Source organism: Pantherophis guttatus, chromosome 10 (genome assembly GCF_059756535.1).
Source record: "Pantherophis guttatus breed Tessera chromosome 10, ASM5975653v1, whole genome shotgun sequence".
Taxonomy (NCBI): Eukaryota; Metazoa; Chordata; class Lepidosauria; order Squamata; family Colubridae; genus Pantherophis; species Pantherophis guttatus.
In genome coordinates this window covers 596,694-609,776 of record NC_142072.1, presented here as the reverse complement: position 1 = coordinate 609,776, position 13,083 = coordinate 596,694, and the positions used below count along the sequence as shown (strand labels likewise).

The window sequence follows — 13,083 nt, the reverse complement described above, 5'->3', positions numbered from 1 at the left end:
CGTCCCACTTGCTTTGGTCACGTCTCGCAAAGGAATTCAATGGAGAAAGCATTTATGTTGGGAAGAGCTAGCAATAAATGGAAGCCAGGCCACCGAAGAACACGGTGGACCGTTCACAAGACAACAGTTGGTGCTTGGATTCCCACAAAACTGGAGTTTGAGTAAAAAGCACCTTTGAGAAGGTGACACATGGCTCTGTCACAAAACAAAATCTCACTTTGGTTTAGTGCATGTGCATCCAGCACAAGAGGTTATCCAAACCATGCAACTTCCCCTCTGACGGGGTCGAGCTGCTTCCTTCCAATTTGAAAAAGCCAGACGGGCATTAGGCAAATTCAATTACGATTTGGGGCTTTGATTCGGAATGGCCCCGCACCAATCATGCTGGGCTTCTCTGAGGGAACCGGGTGCCAAAAGTCCCGCCTGTAGCAGCCCCCCACCCCCCCACACACACTACAGCAGCCCCGCCCCTTGCATCTCCCTGCCCTCCCTTGCAAAGAGCAAATTGCCCCCACCAGAGTGGGGACAGGACCTGCTGGGCATAAAGGGGTCTCAATGGGGTCACTAACTTCTTGAGCAGGCTGGTCAGTTTGGGATTCAATGCCAGGAACGCAGGTCAATTACGCATCGCTTCAGTTAGTCACACTGTAGCCTTGTTTCCTCCTTGGGTCATTTCTATAGGAAGCCTCCGGTTGGGTTGCTGGCTAAGGAACTGGGGAGGGGGAGCTTTGGGGGGTAGCGATTGCAATCCAGCATATAATTAAGGAAGGCAATTCAACGGGTGAAGAAGGCCGGATGAAGCGCAGCCACTTTCCCACAGCCCGGAGCCTCGCGGTCCCAGGAGCGGAAAGCTACCGCAAGATTTCAGTCTAGTAGGGAAAGCTAAATCCATGCTCTCCGGATTCGACTTCTTCAGCCTAGGTTGCAGGCACGCCGTACGATCATCTTTTGAGCGGCTCGTGATGCCTGTGCGCTGCGCAGCCGAACGCTGGGCAGAAAGTCTGATAGCCGGCGGAGGCGGGCTCTTTTCAGATCAGCCACTGAGGCCTTCGTCGGGGAGTGTCGTGAGCCAATGGGATCGAGAGCGAGAGAAGAAGCGGAGAGGCGACCGAGGGAACAGTTTTCCTTTGAGAGGACCGGAGTGAGAACTTCACAGCCGCAGCGGACGAGACCATGAAGTGAGCGGCGGCTGGGGGGGGGGCGGCGGCTGGGAGGTACCACTTGGGCGGCGGGAGGCGGGCGGGGGTCCCGGGACGGGCTGCGGGGCGTTTGCCGGCTGGGGATGATGGGATGCGGGGTGGGGGGGCGCGCCTCGCTCCGTCAGCCGCGGGGGGGCAGATGTGCCCGGGGAACCCTCGGCCACTCGCTCCCTCCCTCCGCGCAGGCTGAACATCGACGGCTTGCTGGTGCTCTTCCCCCACGACTACATCTACCCCGAGCAGTACTCCTACATGCTGGAGCTGAAGCGGACGCTGGACGCCAAGGTGGGCCGGGCGGGGAGGGGGGGGGAGAGCAGGACTGGAACTCAGAGCCTGCCTCCGCTCCCAGCCCGGCACCTCCGTCCCTGACGCTCGCCCCTCCCTCCCTCCCTCGCTCGCCCCGCAGGGCCACGGGGTGCTGGAGATGCCCTCGGGCACCGGGAAGACCATCTCCCTCCTGGCGCTCATCCTGGCCTACCAGCGCGTGAGTATCGGGGGGGGGGCTGCCCGAGACTGCAGGGGCCCCGCAGGCGGGGAAGGGGGGGGCTGGGCGGCCCCTCCTCCGACTCGGCCTGCTTTTCTTCCAGGAGCCCCCTCCCCTCCCAAGCGTAGCCCTCTAAGCCAGCCCTCTCCCCCAGGCTTACCCGCTGGAGGTGACCAAGCTCATTTACTGCTCCAGGACCGTCCCGGAGATTGAGAAGGTACCCGAGGGGGGCGGGGTGTGGCGGGCACTCCTGCACCTGGCACCGGGAGAGATGCCCTTGGAGGGGGGGGGATGCCAGGGCTGGTGGGTGGCTGGGGTGGGAGGAGGGGCTTTCCTGGGGGGGTCTGGGAGCCTCCCCCCCGTATCAGCCACTGGGCTTCTGCCCCCCAGGTGATTGAGGAGCTGCGGAAGCTGGTGGACTTCCACGAGAAGCAGACGGGACAGAAGCTGCCCTTCCTGGGCTTGGCCCTCAGCTCCAGGAAGAACCTCTGCATCCATCCCGAGGTGCCTCTGCCGGCCAAAGGGCAGGGTGGGGCGCTCGGCCTCTGGAGCAGCCAGAGGAGACTCGGGGAGCCCCTCTCGGCCACCTCTGGTTCCACTCGGGCTTCTCTCCTTCCACTAAATGCACTGCGGGGTGGGGGGGAGGGAGGAGGCTCCCTTTGCCTCTTCTTGAGTCCTCTCCCAATAACCCTGGTTGGCAGGAGCGAGAATGGCCGGGTGGTCTCTTCTTCCGAGCCCACTCTCTCTGCTAAGAGTTCATTGGCTGCTTTGGGCCAAGGCCACTGAATCCCCTGGCAGTGGGCAAAGCTGTGCCTGTTTTGCTCCGACTTTGCACACACCCCCTTCCTTGTCGTAGGTGAGCAGCCTGCGCTTTGGGAAGGAGGTGGACGGCAAGTGCTTCAGCCTGACTGCCTCCTACATCCGGGCTCAGCACCAGCAGGATGGCAGCCTTCCCTCTTGCTGCTTCTTTGAGGTAAGGGTGAGGTGCTCAAGGGGGTGGGGCAGTCAAAGCCGCCCCCCCCCAGGCCCCAGGGAGGAGGACCTGGGTGGGGCCCTGGATCTTCTCTCCAGGGGCAGAAAGAGGCCAGATTGAAAAGTGAGGTGGACCAATTCTGCCCCTCTCTTTTCCCCATGGATCTGTTGTGTGTATCCAGAGGCATTTTTTCCCCTCAAAGTATGTTTGATGTGAAAATTTGAGCAGCCGAAAAACATTCTGGCTTGTTCGTAAGGCCAGGGCAAGGAGATCCGTTCAGCCCTGCTGTGATTCCCTGCAGGAATTCGATGCCCACGGTCGCCAGGTGCCTCTTCCTTACGGCGTCTATAACCTGGATGACCTGAAGGCCTACGGTCAGCAGAAGGGCTGGTGCCCCTACTTCCTTGCCCGCTACTCGGTAAGACAGCTGGCAGGCACAAGCCCCCTCCCCTCTTTCTAGGGCAAAAGGGGTCTCCTTGAAGGATCCTTGGTGCCCTCTGGCCTTGGTTGTTTTCTGGCAGATGTTTCATTACCCAAACTAGGTAACATCATCCGGGCTAGCAAGGAGAGGGGTTGGCTCAACTCAGTTTATTCCCCTTTACAGGATCTCTTTGGTTAGATGAGCTGTTGGGATGCTGCTTCTTGTTATTGCAAAAGTTGCAGTAGGGATTGAAGTAGCTGGTGCACAGTGACCGAGTAAGGTTGGTCTTTGGGGGACTTTGTGCCTCCCCCAGTGAGCTAAATCCAGCAGTTCTATCAGTAGGAGATTCAGCACCATCAATGCAAGTTTCTCATAGCATTTTTCCCTCGGCTTTTGAGCACAGAATCCAAATTGCCTGTGAATCTCCCAATGCGACTCTTTCATTCTGAAATGTCCCTCTGTCATCAGAAAGTCTGCCTAGGTAGCTTTGAAGTTAAGAGAGATAAGTACATTTTAATCCATTTTGTAGTTAAGCATACAGATAATCCTCGATTGACAACAGTTCATTTAGTGGCCACTAAAGTTACAATGGCGCTGAAAAGTGACATGACCCGTTTTCACACTTATGACCGTAGCAGCATCCCCATGGCCATGTGATCAGAATTGGCAACTGACTCATATTTAGGACAGTTGTGGTGTTCCAGGGCCACGTGATCCACTTTTGTGACCTCACAAGAAAGGTGAATGGGGAAGCCAGATTAACTTCACAACTGTGGCAAGAAAAGTGGTAAAAATGGGGCAAAATTTAGCAACAGAAATTTTGGGCTGAATTGTGGTTGTCAGTCAAGGACTCTCTGTCTCTTAGCACATGATTAGAACTGGGGTTGGTCCTTTTCTCCTTTCTTTGAGAGTAGAAATGTCTCCCAGCCCAGAAGTCTTGGCATTTCCTGCCTGCCTGAGAAGCCAAGCCCTCTCGTTCCCATTTGGGGATTTTGAAGTTCCTCCGTGCCCAAGGCAAGTGGCCAAGCTCTGCTCTGCTTTCTCTCCCCACCTGGAACAGATCCTCCATGCCAACATCGTGGTCTACAGTTACCACTATCTCCTCGATCCCAAAATTGCAGACGTGGTCTCCAAGGAGCTGGCCAAGAAATCAGTGGTGGTTTTCGATGAGGCTCATAATATCGGTAGGTATGAGAAGGGCTGGTGAGCGCCTGGTCCAGGAGGTGAATTGGGCTGTCTGAAAAATACGTTGGGATCCGGTTTCTTTCTTTAGAGGAGAGTTTCTCAGTTTTTCCAACTTTAAAATGTGTGGACTTCAAATCCTGGAATCCCCTCTAAACACGGCGTTAGAGATTAACTCCGCTCTCACTCAGTTTAATTTGGGTGATGAGAACTCAGCCAAGCCGCCTGTAAGGAAACCAGATTCAGATTTTTTTTAGTTGCAATTTTATCCTTAGTTTATAATAATTTTCTTTTTTTCTCCTCTTAATTACAGATAGCCTTTGACTTATGACCCCAATTGAACCTAAATTTTAGTTGCTAAGTGAGACAGTTGTTAAGTGAATTTTGCCCCATTTTTGATGTTGTTTGCCACAATTGTTAAGTGAATCACTGCAGTCGTTAAGTGAGTAACCTGGTTGTTAAGTGAATCTGGCTTCCCCATTGACTTTGCTTGTCAGACGGATGCAAAAGGGGATCACGTGACCCCGGAACACTGCAACCGTCATAAATATGAATCAGATGTTAAGCGCCTAAATTTTGATCAGGGGGCTGCTGCAACGGTCCTAAGTGTGAAAAACAGTCATAAGTCACTTTTTTCAGTGATGATGTAACTTTAAACGGTCACTAAATGAACCGCTGTAACTCGAGGACTATCAGAACTGTAACTGCTAAGAGTCTCCTGGATCAAAAAAATAAAATTACAAGCGTAATCTCTGAACCGATTGACTTCAGCTCTCATGGGCTTCTTAGCACCCCCTTTTCTTTTCCTTGACCCACAGACAACGTCTGCATTGACTCCATGGGGGTCAACATCACAAGGAAGATCCTGGATCGCTGCCAAGGGAACGTGGCCACGCTCCAAGCTGCCATTCAACAGTGAGCAAGGATTCGCTCCTTCCTTCTCCACTTCCTGGCCTTTTGCTCTCCCCAAAGGACGATACTCTGTGCTACTTACACAAATGACATCTGTGTGTGTAAAGACACAGAATTGGAAGGGATCTTGGAGGTCGTCTTGTCCAGGGGTCTGCAACCTCAAACACTCAAAGAGCCACTTGGGCCCGTTTCCCACAAAAAACAAGACACAGAGAGCCACAAAGCCTGGGTAGGTGTGGCCAACCCACTCCCACCCAATCACATGACATCCCCCAGCCACGCCTACCCAGGTTCTGTGGCTCCAGGTATTTTCTTTTAAACAGGTCATTCTCTCTCCCCCCCTCCTCTCTCTCTTTCTCTCTCATTTTTCTCCCTTTCATCTCTCCTTTTCTTTTTCCCCCTCTCTTCCTCCCTCCCTCCCTCCCTCATCTCTTTCTCTCTTTCTCATCTCTCTACCGCTCTCTTCCTCACTCCCTCTCCCTCGTGTGTGTGTGTGTGTGTGTGTGTGTGTGTGTGTGTGTGTGCGTGCGTGCATGCGCACGCAGGTGCCCTCTTGAACCATTTCCATAAACAGGAGTGGTTTTTTTTTCTGATATTGTTCTTTTTTCTTCTTTGGGTGCTTTTTACCATATGATTTAATTTTAAATCAAGTGTCATTTCAGGTTCCCAGATAAATGAAGCTTTCGCCCCCCCTGCTGTGGCTCCCTGTTGGCTGGTTGCCCCCCCGCCCCTCCCCCTCACTCCTCGCCTGCCCTGAGATGAGAAAGGTGGCGGAGGCGGATGGAGACTCTCTCGGTATTTCAGAGCGGAAGCAAAGCCCCTCTAATTGCCTCTTTTTCCGGCCTTTGTTGGGAGACATGCGGCTTTCTCCACCCCGAGACACCAACTGGGCCGCCCCAGCCGATGCTCCGCATTGTAATGGGCTCGAGGAGGAGGAGGAGGGAGCGCCGTCTCCTCCATTGTGCAGTGCACTAAGTTCAAGTGCAAGAGCAGGAAGCAGCCACGGAGGCAGTGAGAGGAATATGGGGAGATGCGCGACTTTCTCCGCCCCGAGACACTGGCTGGGGCGCATCTCCCCATATTCCTCTCCCCGCCTCCATGGCTGCTTCCTGCTCTTGCACTTAGCGCACCGCACAGTGGGGGAGACGGCGCTCCCTCCTCCTGGATCCCATTATGACGTGGAGCATCAGCTGCTGCCGGGCGGCCCAGCCATTGTCTCGGCGCAGAGCAAAGTCACGCATCTTTCCCCAGCAGCCGAGGTGCGCACAGCACCCACAAGGGCCGGAAAAAGAGGCAAGTAGAGGGGCTCCCGCTCTGGAATACGGAGCCAGTCTCCATCCGCCACAGTCGCCCTTCTCTTCTCAGGGCAGGCGAGGAGGGAGGGGGAGGGGAGGGGCCACCCAGTGGTGGGATCATCTGACAGGGAGCCGCAGGAGAGGGCCCAAAGAGCCTCGTGCGGCTCTAGAGCTCCAGCAGAAGATCCTTATTCTACCATTCCAGACAACTGGCTGTCCAGTCTCTTCTTAAAAACCTCCCCTGTTGGAGCCCCCACAACTTCCGGAGGGAAGCTGTTCCTCTCATCAGTTCTTCTCACTGTCAGGAAATTCCTCCTGAGTTCTAAGTTGCTTCTCTCCTGGATCAGTTTCCATCCATCCACAGACCTGGCAAAGCCTCCTCTCTGGAGCCTCAGCAGGCGATGCCTGTCATTGCACACACAGCTTCATATTCCTGGGGGCTAGAAAGTAGGAACTTGCTTTGCGTTCTGAAAGCAGAGAGGTTCAGGGAACTGAATCGGGGGCCCTGAAGACCTCCAAGGTCCCTTCCCCACTCTGTTATTCTGCCTCTAAGAAACTGCCTGGACCCCTGAATTGTACCAGGCTGCATTATATTATGGGACAGGCGCATTCAAGGGGCATTCCGGGGGCCCAGGCTCTGTCATGACTGCCTCTCTGCTATCCAAGCTTCATGAGCTGACAGCCTGACATTAGCAATGGGCGCGAGCGGAGGATTAGAATGTAGGGAGGAAGAAGGGGAGGATGGAAGCCCCGCTGAGCCAGCCAAGGTCAGCCATTGGAACAGAGCTGGGAACCGAGCCACTGTTTCCTAAACAACATACAAGCACCTGATTGGACATTGACAGATAACGGGGAGATGGCCGGGGAGGAAGAGGAGAACTTCCTTTGTGTTGTTTGTGCAGGAAAACCTCCGATTCGACTTTGCTGCTTCTGTAGCCACAAGCCTCAGTAAAGGACACTTTTGGCAAGAACAAGTGGCCAGGAATCTCCCTTTGCTAGACGGCTGAGAGGCTCCGAGTTCCAGTCCTCTCACCTTCCCTCCCCACCTGCTCCCTTTCCAGGATCAAGGAAACAGATGCACAGAAGCTGAAAGAGGAGTATCAGCAGCTGGTGCAGGGATTGCGGGAGGCCAATGTCGCCCGGGAAACAGACGTCTATTTGGCCAACCCGGTGCTGCCGGATGAGATCCTGCAGGGTACGTCGGCCCCTTTGTGGGCAGGAGAGGGGGAGCTGGTGGGGCGGGAAGGAATGCCGTTCGGCATCGGTTGTTCCTGCTTAGGGAGGATGGTCTTGGGTGGCTCATTGAACCGGGGATCAGGGGGTGGGAGCAGGGGCAGCCCTGCGACCTGCCTTGGAGTCACTGCCCTGACTGGCCCTCCCCTCACGCAGAGGCCGTGCCGGGCAACATCCGGACAGCAGAGCACTTCGTGGCTTTCCTAAAACGCCTCTTGGAGTATCTGAAGTCCCGGCTCCGTGTCCATCACGTGGTCCAGGAGAGCCCCCCGTCCTTCCTGAAGGACATCTTTGAGAAGGTCTGCATTGAGCGAAAGCCCCTCCGGTGAGTGCGGGCAGGAGGACCCCCGTGGGCTCTCCTAGAAGAGAGACCCTTTCCCTCCTCATCTTAGCGGATGGGTCATCCCTCCTCCCCACCGCCAGACCCATGTTGCTGAGCCTTGCTCCGTTGCTTGAAAAGGACAGGAGCACGGAGGGGCACGTGAGGAAGCCTGGCTGGGTCCAGCAGGCTGTCCAGAGGACCTCGGGGCAGCTGTTCCAGGTTGTCCTCATACCAGCCTCGATTCCTGGGTTCTGGCAGGTTCTGTGCTGAGCGACTGCGTTGCCTCCTTCGCACGCTGGAGATCGCGGACATCTCCGACTTCTCGCCTATCACCCTCATCTCCAACTTCGCCACTTTGGTCAGCACTTACTCCAAGGGTAAGGAGGCCTCTCTGGCCCAGCGGCTCCGCTCTTCAGCCAGCCGGCCTCTCGGGGCCTCCCAGGTGTTGTAATTTCTTCCCATCCACGTCACCTCCTTGGAATTGGCAGGGCGAAACCTGGGAGGGACCTGGAAGGCGCCCAAGAAGGAGCTCTGGGGAATTAGAGGTCTGCTTTCGGGAATTGGTAGGAAGGCCAGCTGAGGACGACATAAATAAGCAGGCAGCAGCCCATCTTCACCGAAGGAAAACCATCGTGGCTTTTGTGCTGGCCGGCCCAGCTTTGATGAACGTTTGGGGGTCTTTTGGTGTCGGCACAAATATGTCCCAAAGATGCTTTTGCAAAAGGCAACTGGGCTTTCTTGATTTTGTTCCTTGAAAACATTTCACTTCTCATTCAAGAAGCTTCAGAATGAAGAAATACGAACTGAAGAAGCTTCTTGGATGAGAAGCGAAGCTTTTCAAAGGAAGAAAACAAGGAAGTCCAGTTGCCTTTTCCAAGAGCACCTTTGGGGCAGCCATGACCCGGAGGACTGGGACCCTCCAGAGACAGCTCAAATGTGGGGGGAGGAGGGTTGGTGCCCCAGGCTTGGATCTTCAAAAAGCCCTTGACGAGGCTCTTTGCCCGTGAGCTCCCCAGAGGATTGCTGGCTGAGGGCGGCCTTCCCCGATCCCGCCGGGCAGCTGCTTTGGGCCTTCTCGGCCGTGCCATGCAGGGGGAGGCTCTGTGCCCCTCGTCAGCGCCTCTTCTCGTTTTTGTTCTCCTCAGGATTCACCATCCTCATTGAGCCCTTTGACGACAGGACGCCCACCATCCTCAACCCCATCCTGCACTTCAGGTGAGGGGCTTTGGGGTCTGGCTGGCCGGGAATTCTGGGTGTTGCGGTTCAGAGGAAAACCATGCTGGGCGAGTTGAGTGGAAAAGGTCCTGGCTCTGCCTTAGCTCTTCAGAGGATGAAGGGTCTCTGGTGGTCTCAGCCCCCTTCTAAAATTTGGGGGTCTGAGCTGGGAGGAGGCGCCTCTCTCTGTGTCGCCTCCTCTTCCAGTTGCCTCACGCCAGAGAAATCAATGCTTCCTCTTCCAGCTGCATGGATGCCTCGATCGCCATCAAGCCCGTCTTTGAGCGGTTCCAGACGGTCATCATCACCTCAGGAGTGAGTGCCTGGGGGACGGGGGCATTCTTGGCCAGTAGCAGGACACACACACACACACACACACACACACACACACACACCTGTCTGGGGGGCTGGAAGTGTGGGAAGCTGCCGCCCTGACCTGCTATTCTCCTCCCTTGCAATTAGACCCTTTCCCCCCTTGACATGTACCCCCAAATCCTGGACTTCCGGCCGGTGACCATGGCCACTTTCACCATGACCCTTGCCCGGACCTGCCTCTGCCCGATGGTGAGTGCCAGAGGGCGGGAATAGAGAGAGACTGCCCCCTCCCGTTCCCTTCCTAGGGGACCAGGCAGGCCCCTCTCCGTCCGGCCTGTGGGCCCCTCTCCTCAACCGGCTCCCTGGCCCTGGCTGGTGACAATGGGGTCCTGGGCCCTTCCTCTCTTCGGTTTCCCTTCCAGATTGTGGGCCGAGGGAATGACCAAGTGACCATCAGCTCCAAGTTTGAAACCCGTGAGGACATTGGTGAGGGTCTTCGATGGGGATGGGGCAGCAGAGCCTGGAGCCGCCTCCCTTCCCAGGTTCAGGGGGCATCCCCTTGTCCATTCGGGCTGCCTAGTGGAGGGGAGGGCAGTGCAGTGCTGTGACCACTTGCAGTTGGAGGGAGGGGTGGGATTTTGCGGGGGCGACCCCTGCCTTGCCCTCGCCTCCTGCCCCCAGTTGTGAGGGGCAGGGCCTGGGAGCCTGAAGGGAGTGTGCTTCTCCGGCAGCCGTGATCCGCAACTATGGCAACCTCCTCCTGGAGATGTCAGGCGTGGTCCCTGATGGCATCGTGGCCTTCTTCACCAGCTACCAGTATATGGAGAACATCGTGGCCTCCTGGTATGAGCAGGTGCGCCAGGCCGGCTGTGTTCGGGGCTGCTTTTGACGGGGCCTTTTGGGGGGCTTCTGCCGAAGCAGCAAACAGAGAGGCGGTTCCTGGGGTGCCTGAAACCCCTGAGAATTTCAAGGGGGAAAACTCTCAAATGGGGGCTGCGTTGCATCCAAGACCAGACTGGTCAACTTGCTCTCGGTCAAACACTCAGTCCATCTTGGGGGAGGACAGCCTGACAGCTATGGAATTTGGGGAGGGGTTTCCCTTCCTCCTCTGCCTGGTGAGCTGCAGCCTCACAGCTCCTCTTGTGCTGCTCCTCGTTTCCTTCTCCAGGGCTGATGCCAGGAGCTGAGTTGAAAGCACTCAAAGCTTATTCCAGGCTCCTTCTACACAAGAGGCTGCTCTACTGTCAAGGCAAATTGGCCCTAGATAAAAGTCAACGGAATTCATGGGGGGGACGGGGGGGGGGCTGGACTTGGGTCGCTTTTGGCTGCGTAAGGATTCCAAACCGATAATGCATTTGACCCCACCTTCATCTCGGACGTCCTTTCAATAGCTGATCCCAGAGCTTACCTCTGTGGTCATTAAGCGGGGCACCGATCTAAGACTTTGGGGGTGTGGAAATAGAGCACCACCCCCCTTGCACAAAGCAGCCAGGCATTCTGCAGGTCTCACAGGAACGATCCAGCTGCCGCTCCATGCTCTGAGAAGGTGGGGGGTGGGGGAGACCCAGGAGCAGAGCCGGGCTGCAAAGTGGGCTTCCCACAGCTGGGGCTCCACCTCTCTCCTCTCGGGCTTCTCCAGGGGATCCTGGAGAACATTCAGCGGAACAAGCTCATCTTCATCGAGACGCAGGATGGAGCCGAGACGAGCGTGGCCCTGGAGAAGTACCAGGAGGTGAGGGGAGGGTGGGGGGGGTCACTTGCTGCAGGAGGGAGGGCCCCCCCCCCCCATGTACCTTTCTCCCTCCAAGCTTAATCCTGAGGGAGGACTTGCTGCCTTTTGGAGATCAGTGCGTTGACTTTTTCTGAATTTGGGGTAAAAAACTGTTGCGGGTGATAAGAGGATGGGTTGGTTTGCACCCCAGGCCTGCGAGAACGGCCGAGGGGCCATCCTGCTGTCGGTGGCCAGGGGAAAGGTCTCCGAAGGGATCGACTTTGGTGAGTGCCCTCCCCCCTCCCTTGAGAAGCTTTGAAGGGGGTCCGGGACCACGAAGGCTCTTCTGGGCAGAAGCTGGCCTGGGGCTGAGTTTGCGCCTGGCCTTAAATGCACAAACGCCTTGAAATTGCAGGGAAAAGACCTGTTTAGATGCAGCGTTGACCTCCCCCCCCCATCTGCTTCCTCCCTTCCCCAGTTCACCACTACGGGAGGGCCGTGATCATGTTTGGCGTCCCCTATGTCTACACCCAAAGCCGGATCCTGAAGGTGAGCCCCGTGTCGGCTGCTCCTCTGCCTAGTCCTGCTCCGATTCGCTCAGGCAGCAGAGCCTTCATTTCCTTGAGGGGGAAGGTCTGCCCCCCCTTGCCTCAGTTGGGGGGGGCAGGCTCCTGTAGGAGAGAACTAGCCCATTTTCCCACCCGCTGTTGGCGTGGCTGTTTCTCACAAGCTGCTGATGGAGGGGAAACGCTTCTGGCGCACCTGGCATAGCATTGCCACACCTGTGCCGATTTCTTGGGGAAGGGGTGGAGAAGGGGGAGCAGACCCTCACTGTCCTTTCTCCCATCCCAGGCCCGGCTGGAGTACCTGAGGAACCAGTTCCAGATCCGTGAAAATGACTTCCTGACGTTCGACGCCATGCGGCACGCAGCCCAGTGCGTCGGACGGGCCATTCGCGGCAAGACAGACTACGGCCTCTTGATCTTTGCCGACAAGGTGTGTCCAATGGGGGAAGGGGGGGGTCTTCTTGGCTGCAGCCTGGACGGCCGGGCAGCGGCTAATCCTGTGTCTCCCCTGCAGCGCTTCGCCCGGGCAGACAAGCGAGGGAAGCTTCCTCGCTGGATCCAAGAACACATCACTGACGCCAACCTGAACCTAACGCTGGACGAGGCCGTGCAGGTGGCCAAGCACTTCCTGCGCCAGATGGCCCAGCCCTTCCGCAAGGTGGGGCAGGGGAGGTGCTGTGGTGGGAAGAGGCTGGCTCCGGCCATGGGCATCTTGTACCCCAAAGGTCTGCAAAGTTGGCAGCTCCCAGTTCCCCAGCCAGCCATGCTTACTTTTATTTTATTATTAAATTTATTTGTCAGCTGTATCTAACAGCTCTGGGCAGAAGTGGGTTTGGTTGTCCTGGCAGGGGGCCAGCGGGCATCTTGACCCCTCCTCCCATCTTGCTGTCTCTCCAGGAAGACCAGCTGGGCCTGTCCCTGCTCACCTTGCAGCAGCTGCAGTCGGAGGAGACCCTGCGCAGAGTGCGGGAGATTGCCCACCAGGTGTGAGTGGCGGCCGAGGATGCCAGCCAACGCACTCTGCAGGGCAGGGACCTTGGCTGGCCCTCCCTCCCTCCCTCCCTCCACCCATCCACCCACACTGCGGAGCTCAGCGGGGACAGGGAATGCCTTTTGGCCTGGATAAGCCCCTCCTCCCCCAACTAATCCTAGATTTCTGGACTGGGTTTTTAATAAAGGGGATTACTGTGCTGCTACTCAAGTGATTTTCTGTGTGTGTGTGTGAGAGAGAGAAAACTGGGGGAGGCACGTAATC

General features: G+C 56.6%; 1 protein-coding gene across 3 annotated transcripts; it reads left to right on the top strand.

Annotated features, from left to right (window-relative positions):
* Positions 1 to 950: 950 nt before the first annotated feature.
* Positions 951 to 13,024, top strand: ERCC2 (ERCC excision repair 2, TFIIH core complex helicase subunit). Of its 3 annotated transcripts, none has more exons than XR_015729436.1 (23): positions 951 to 1,178; positions 1,385 to 1,484; positions 1,606 to 1,683; positions 1,838 to 1,900; positions 2,074 to 2,187; positions 2,540 to 2,656; positions 2,958 to 3,074; positions 4,138 to 4,261; positions 5,078 to 5,174; positions 7,528 to 7,661; positions 7,856 to 8,024; positions 8,280 to 8,398; positions 9,167 to 9,236; positions 9,482 to 9,551; positions 9,699 to 9,800; positions 9,974 to 10,037; positions 10,283 to 10,394; positions 11,191 to 11,283; positions 11,474 to 11,546; positions 11,741 to 11,811; positions 12,115 to 12,258; positions 12,343 to 12,486; positions 12,726 to 13,024. XR_015729436.1 is itself a non-coding variant. In XM_034438269.3 (23 exons), exons 1-23 carry the CDS (start codon positions 1,174 to 1,176, stop codon positions 12,816 to 12,818), a joined length of 2,283 nt encoding a protein of 760 aa, XP_034294160.2. In that variant the 5' UTR covers positions 951 to 1,173; the 3' UTR covers positions 12,819 to 13,024. The 3 variants fall into 3 exon arrangements, 2 of the variants coding, with proteins under 2 accessions (XP_034294160.2, XP_087732340.1); XM_034438269.3 differs by having other exon boundaries at positions 10,283 to 10,404; XM_087876214.1 differs by lacking the exons at positions 12,115 to 12,258; positions 12,343 to 12,486; positions 12,726 to 13,024 and having other exon boundaries at positions 11,474 to 11,802.
* The last annotated feature ends 59 nt before the right edge of the window (positions 13,025 to 13,083 follow it).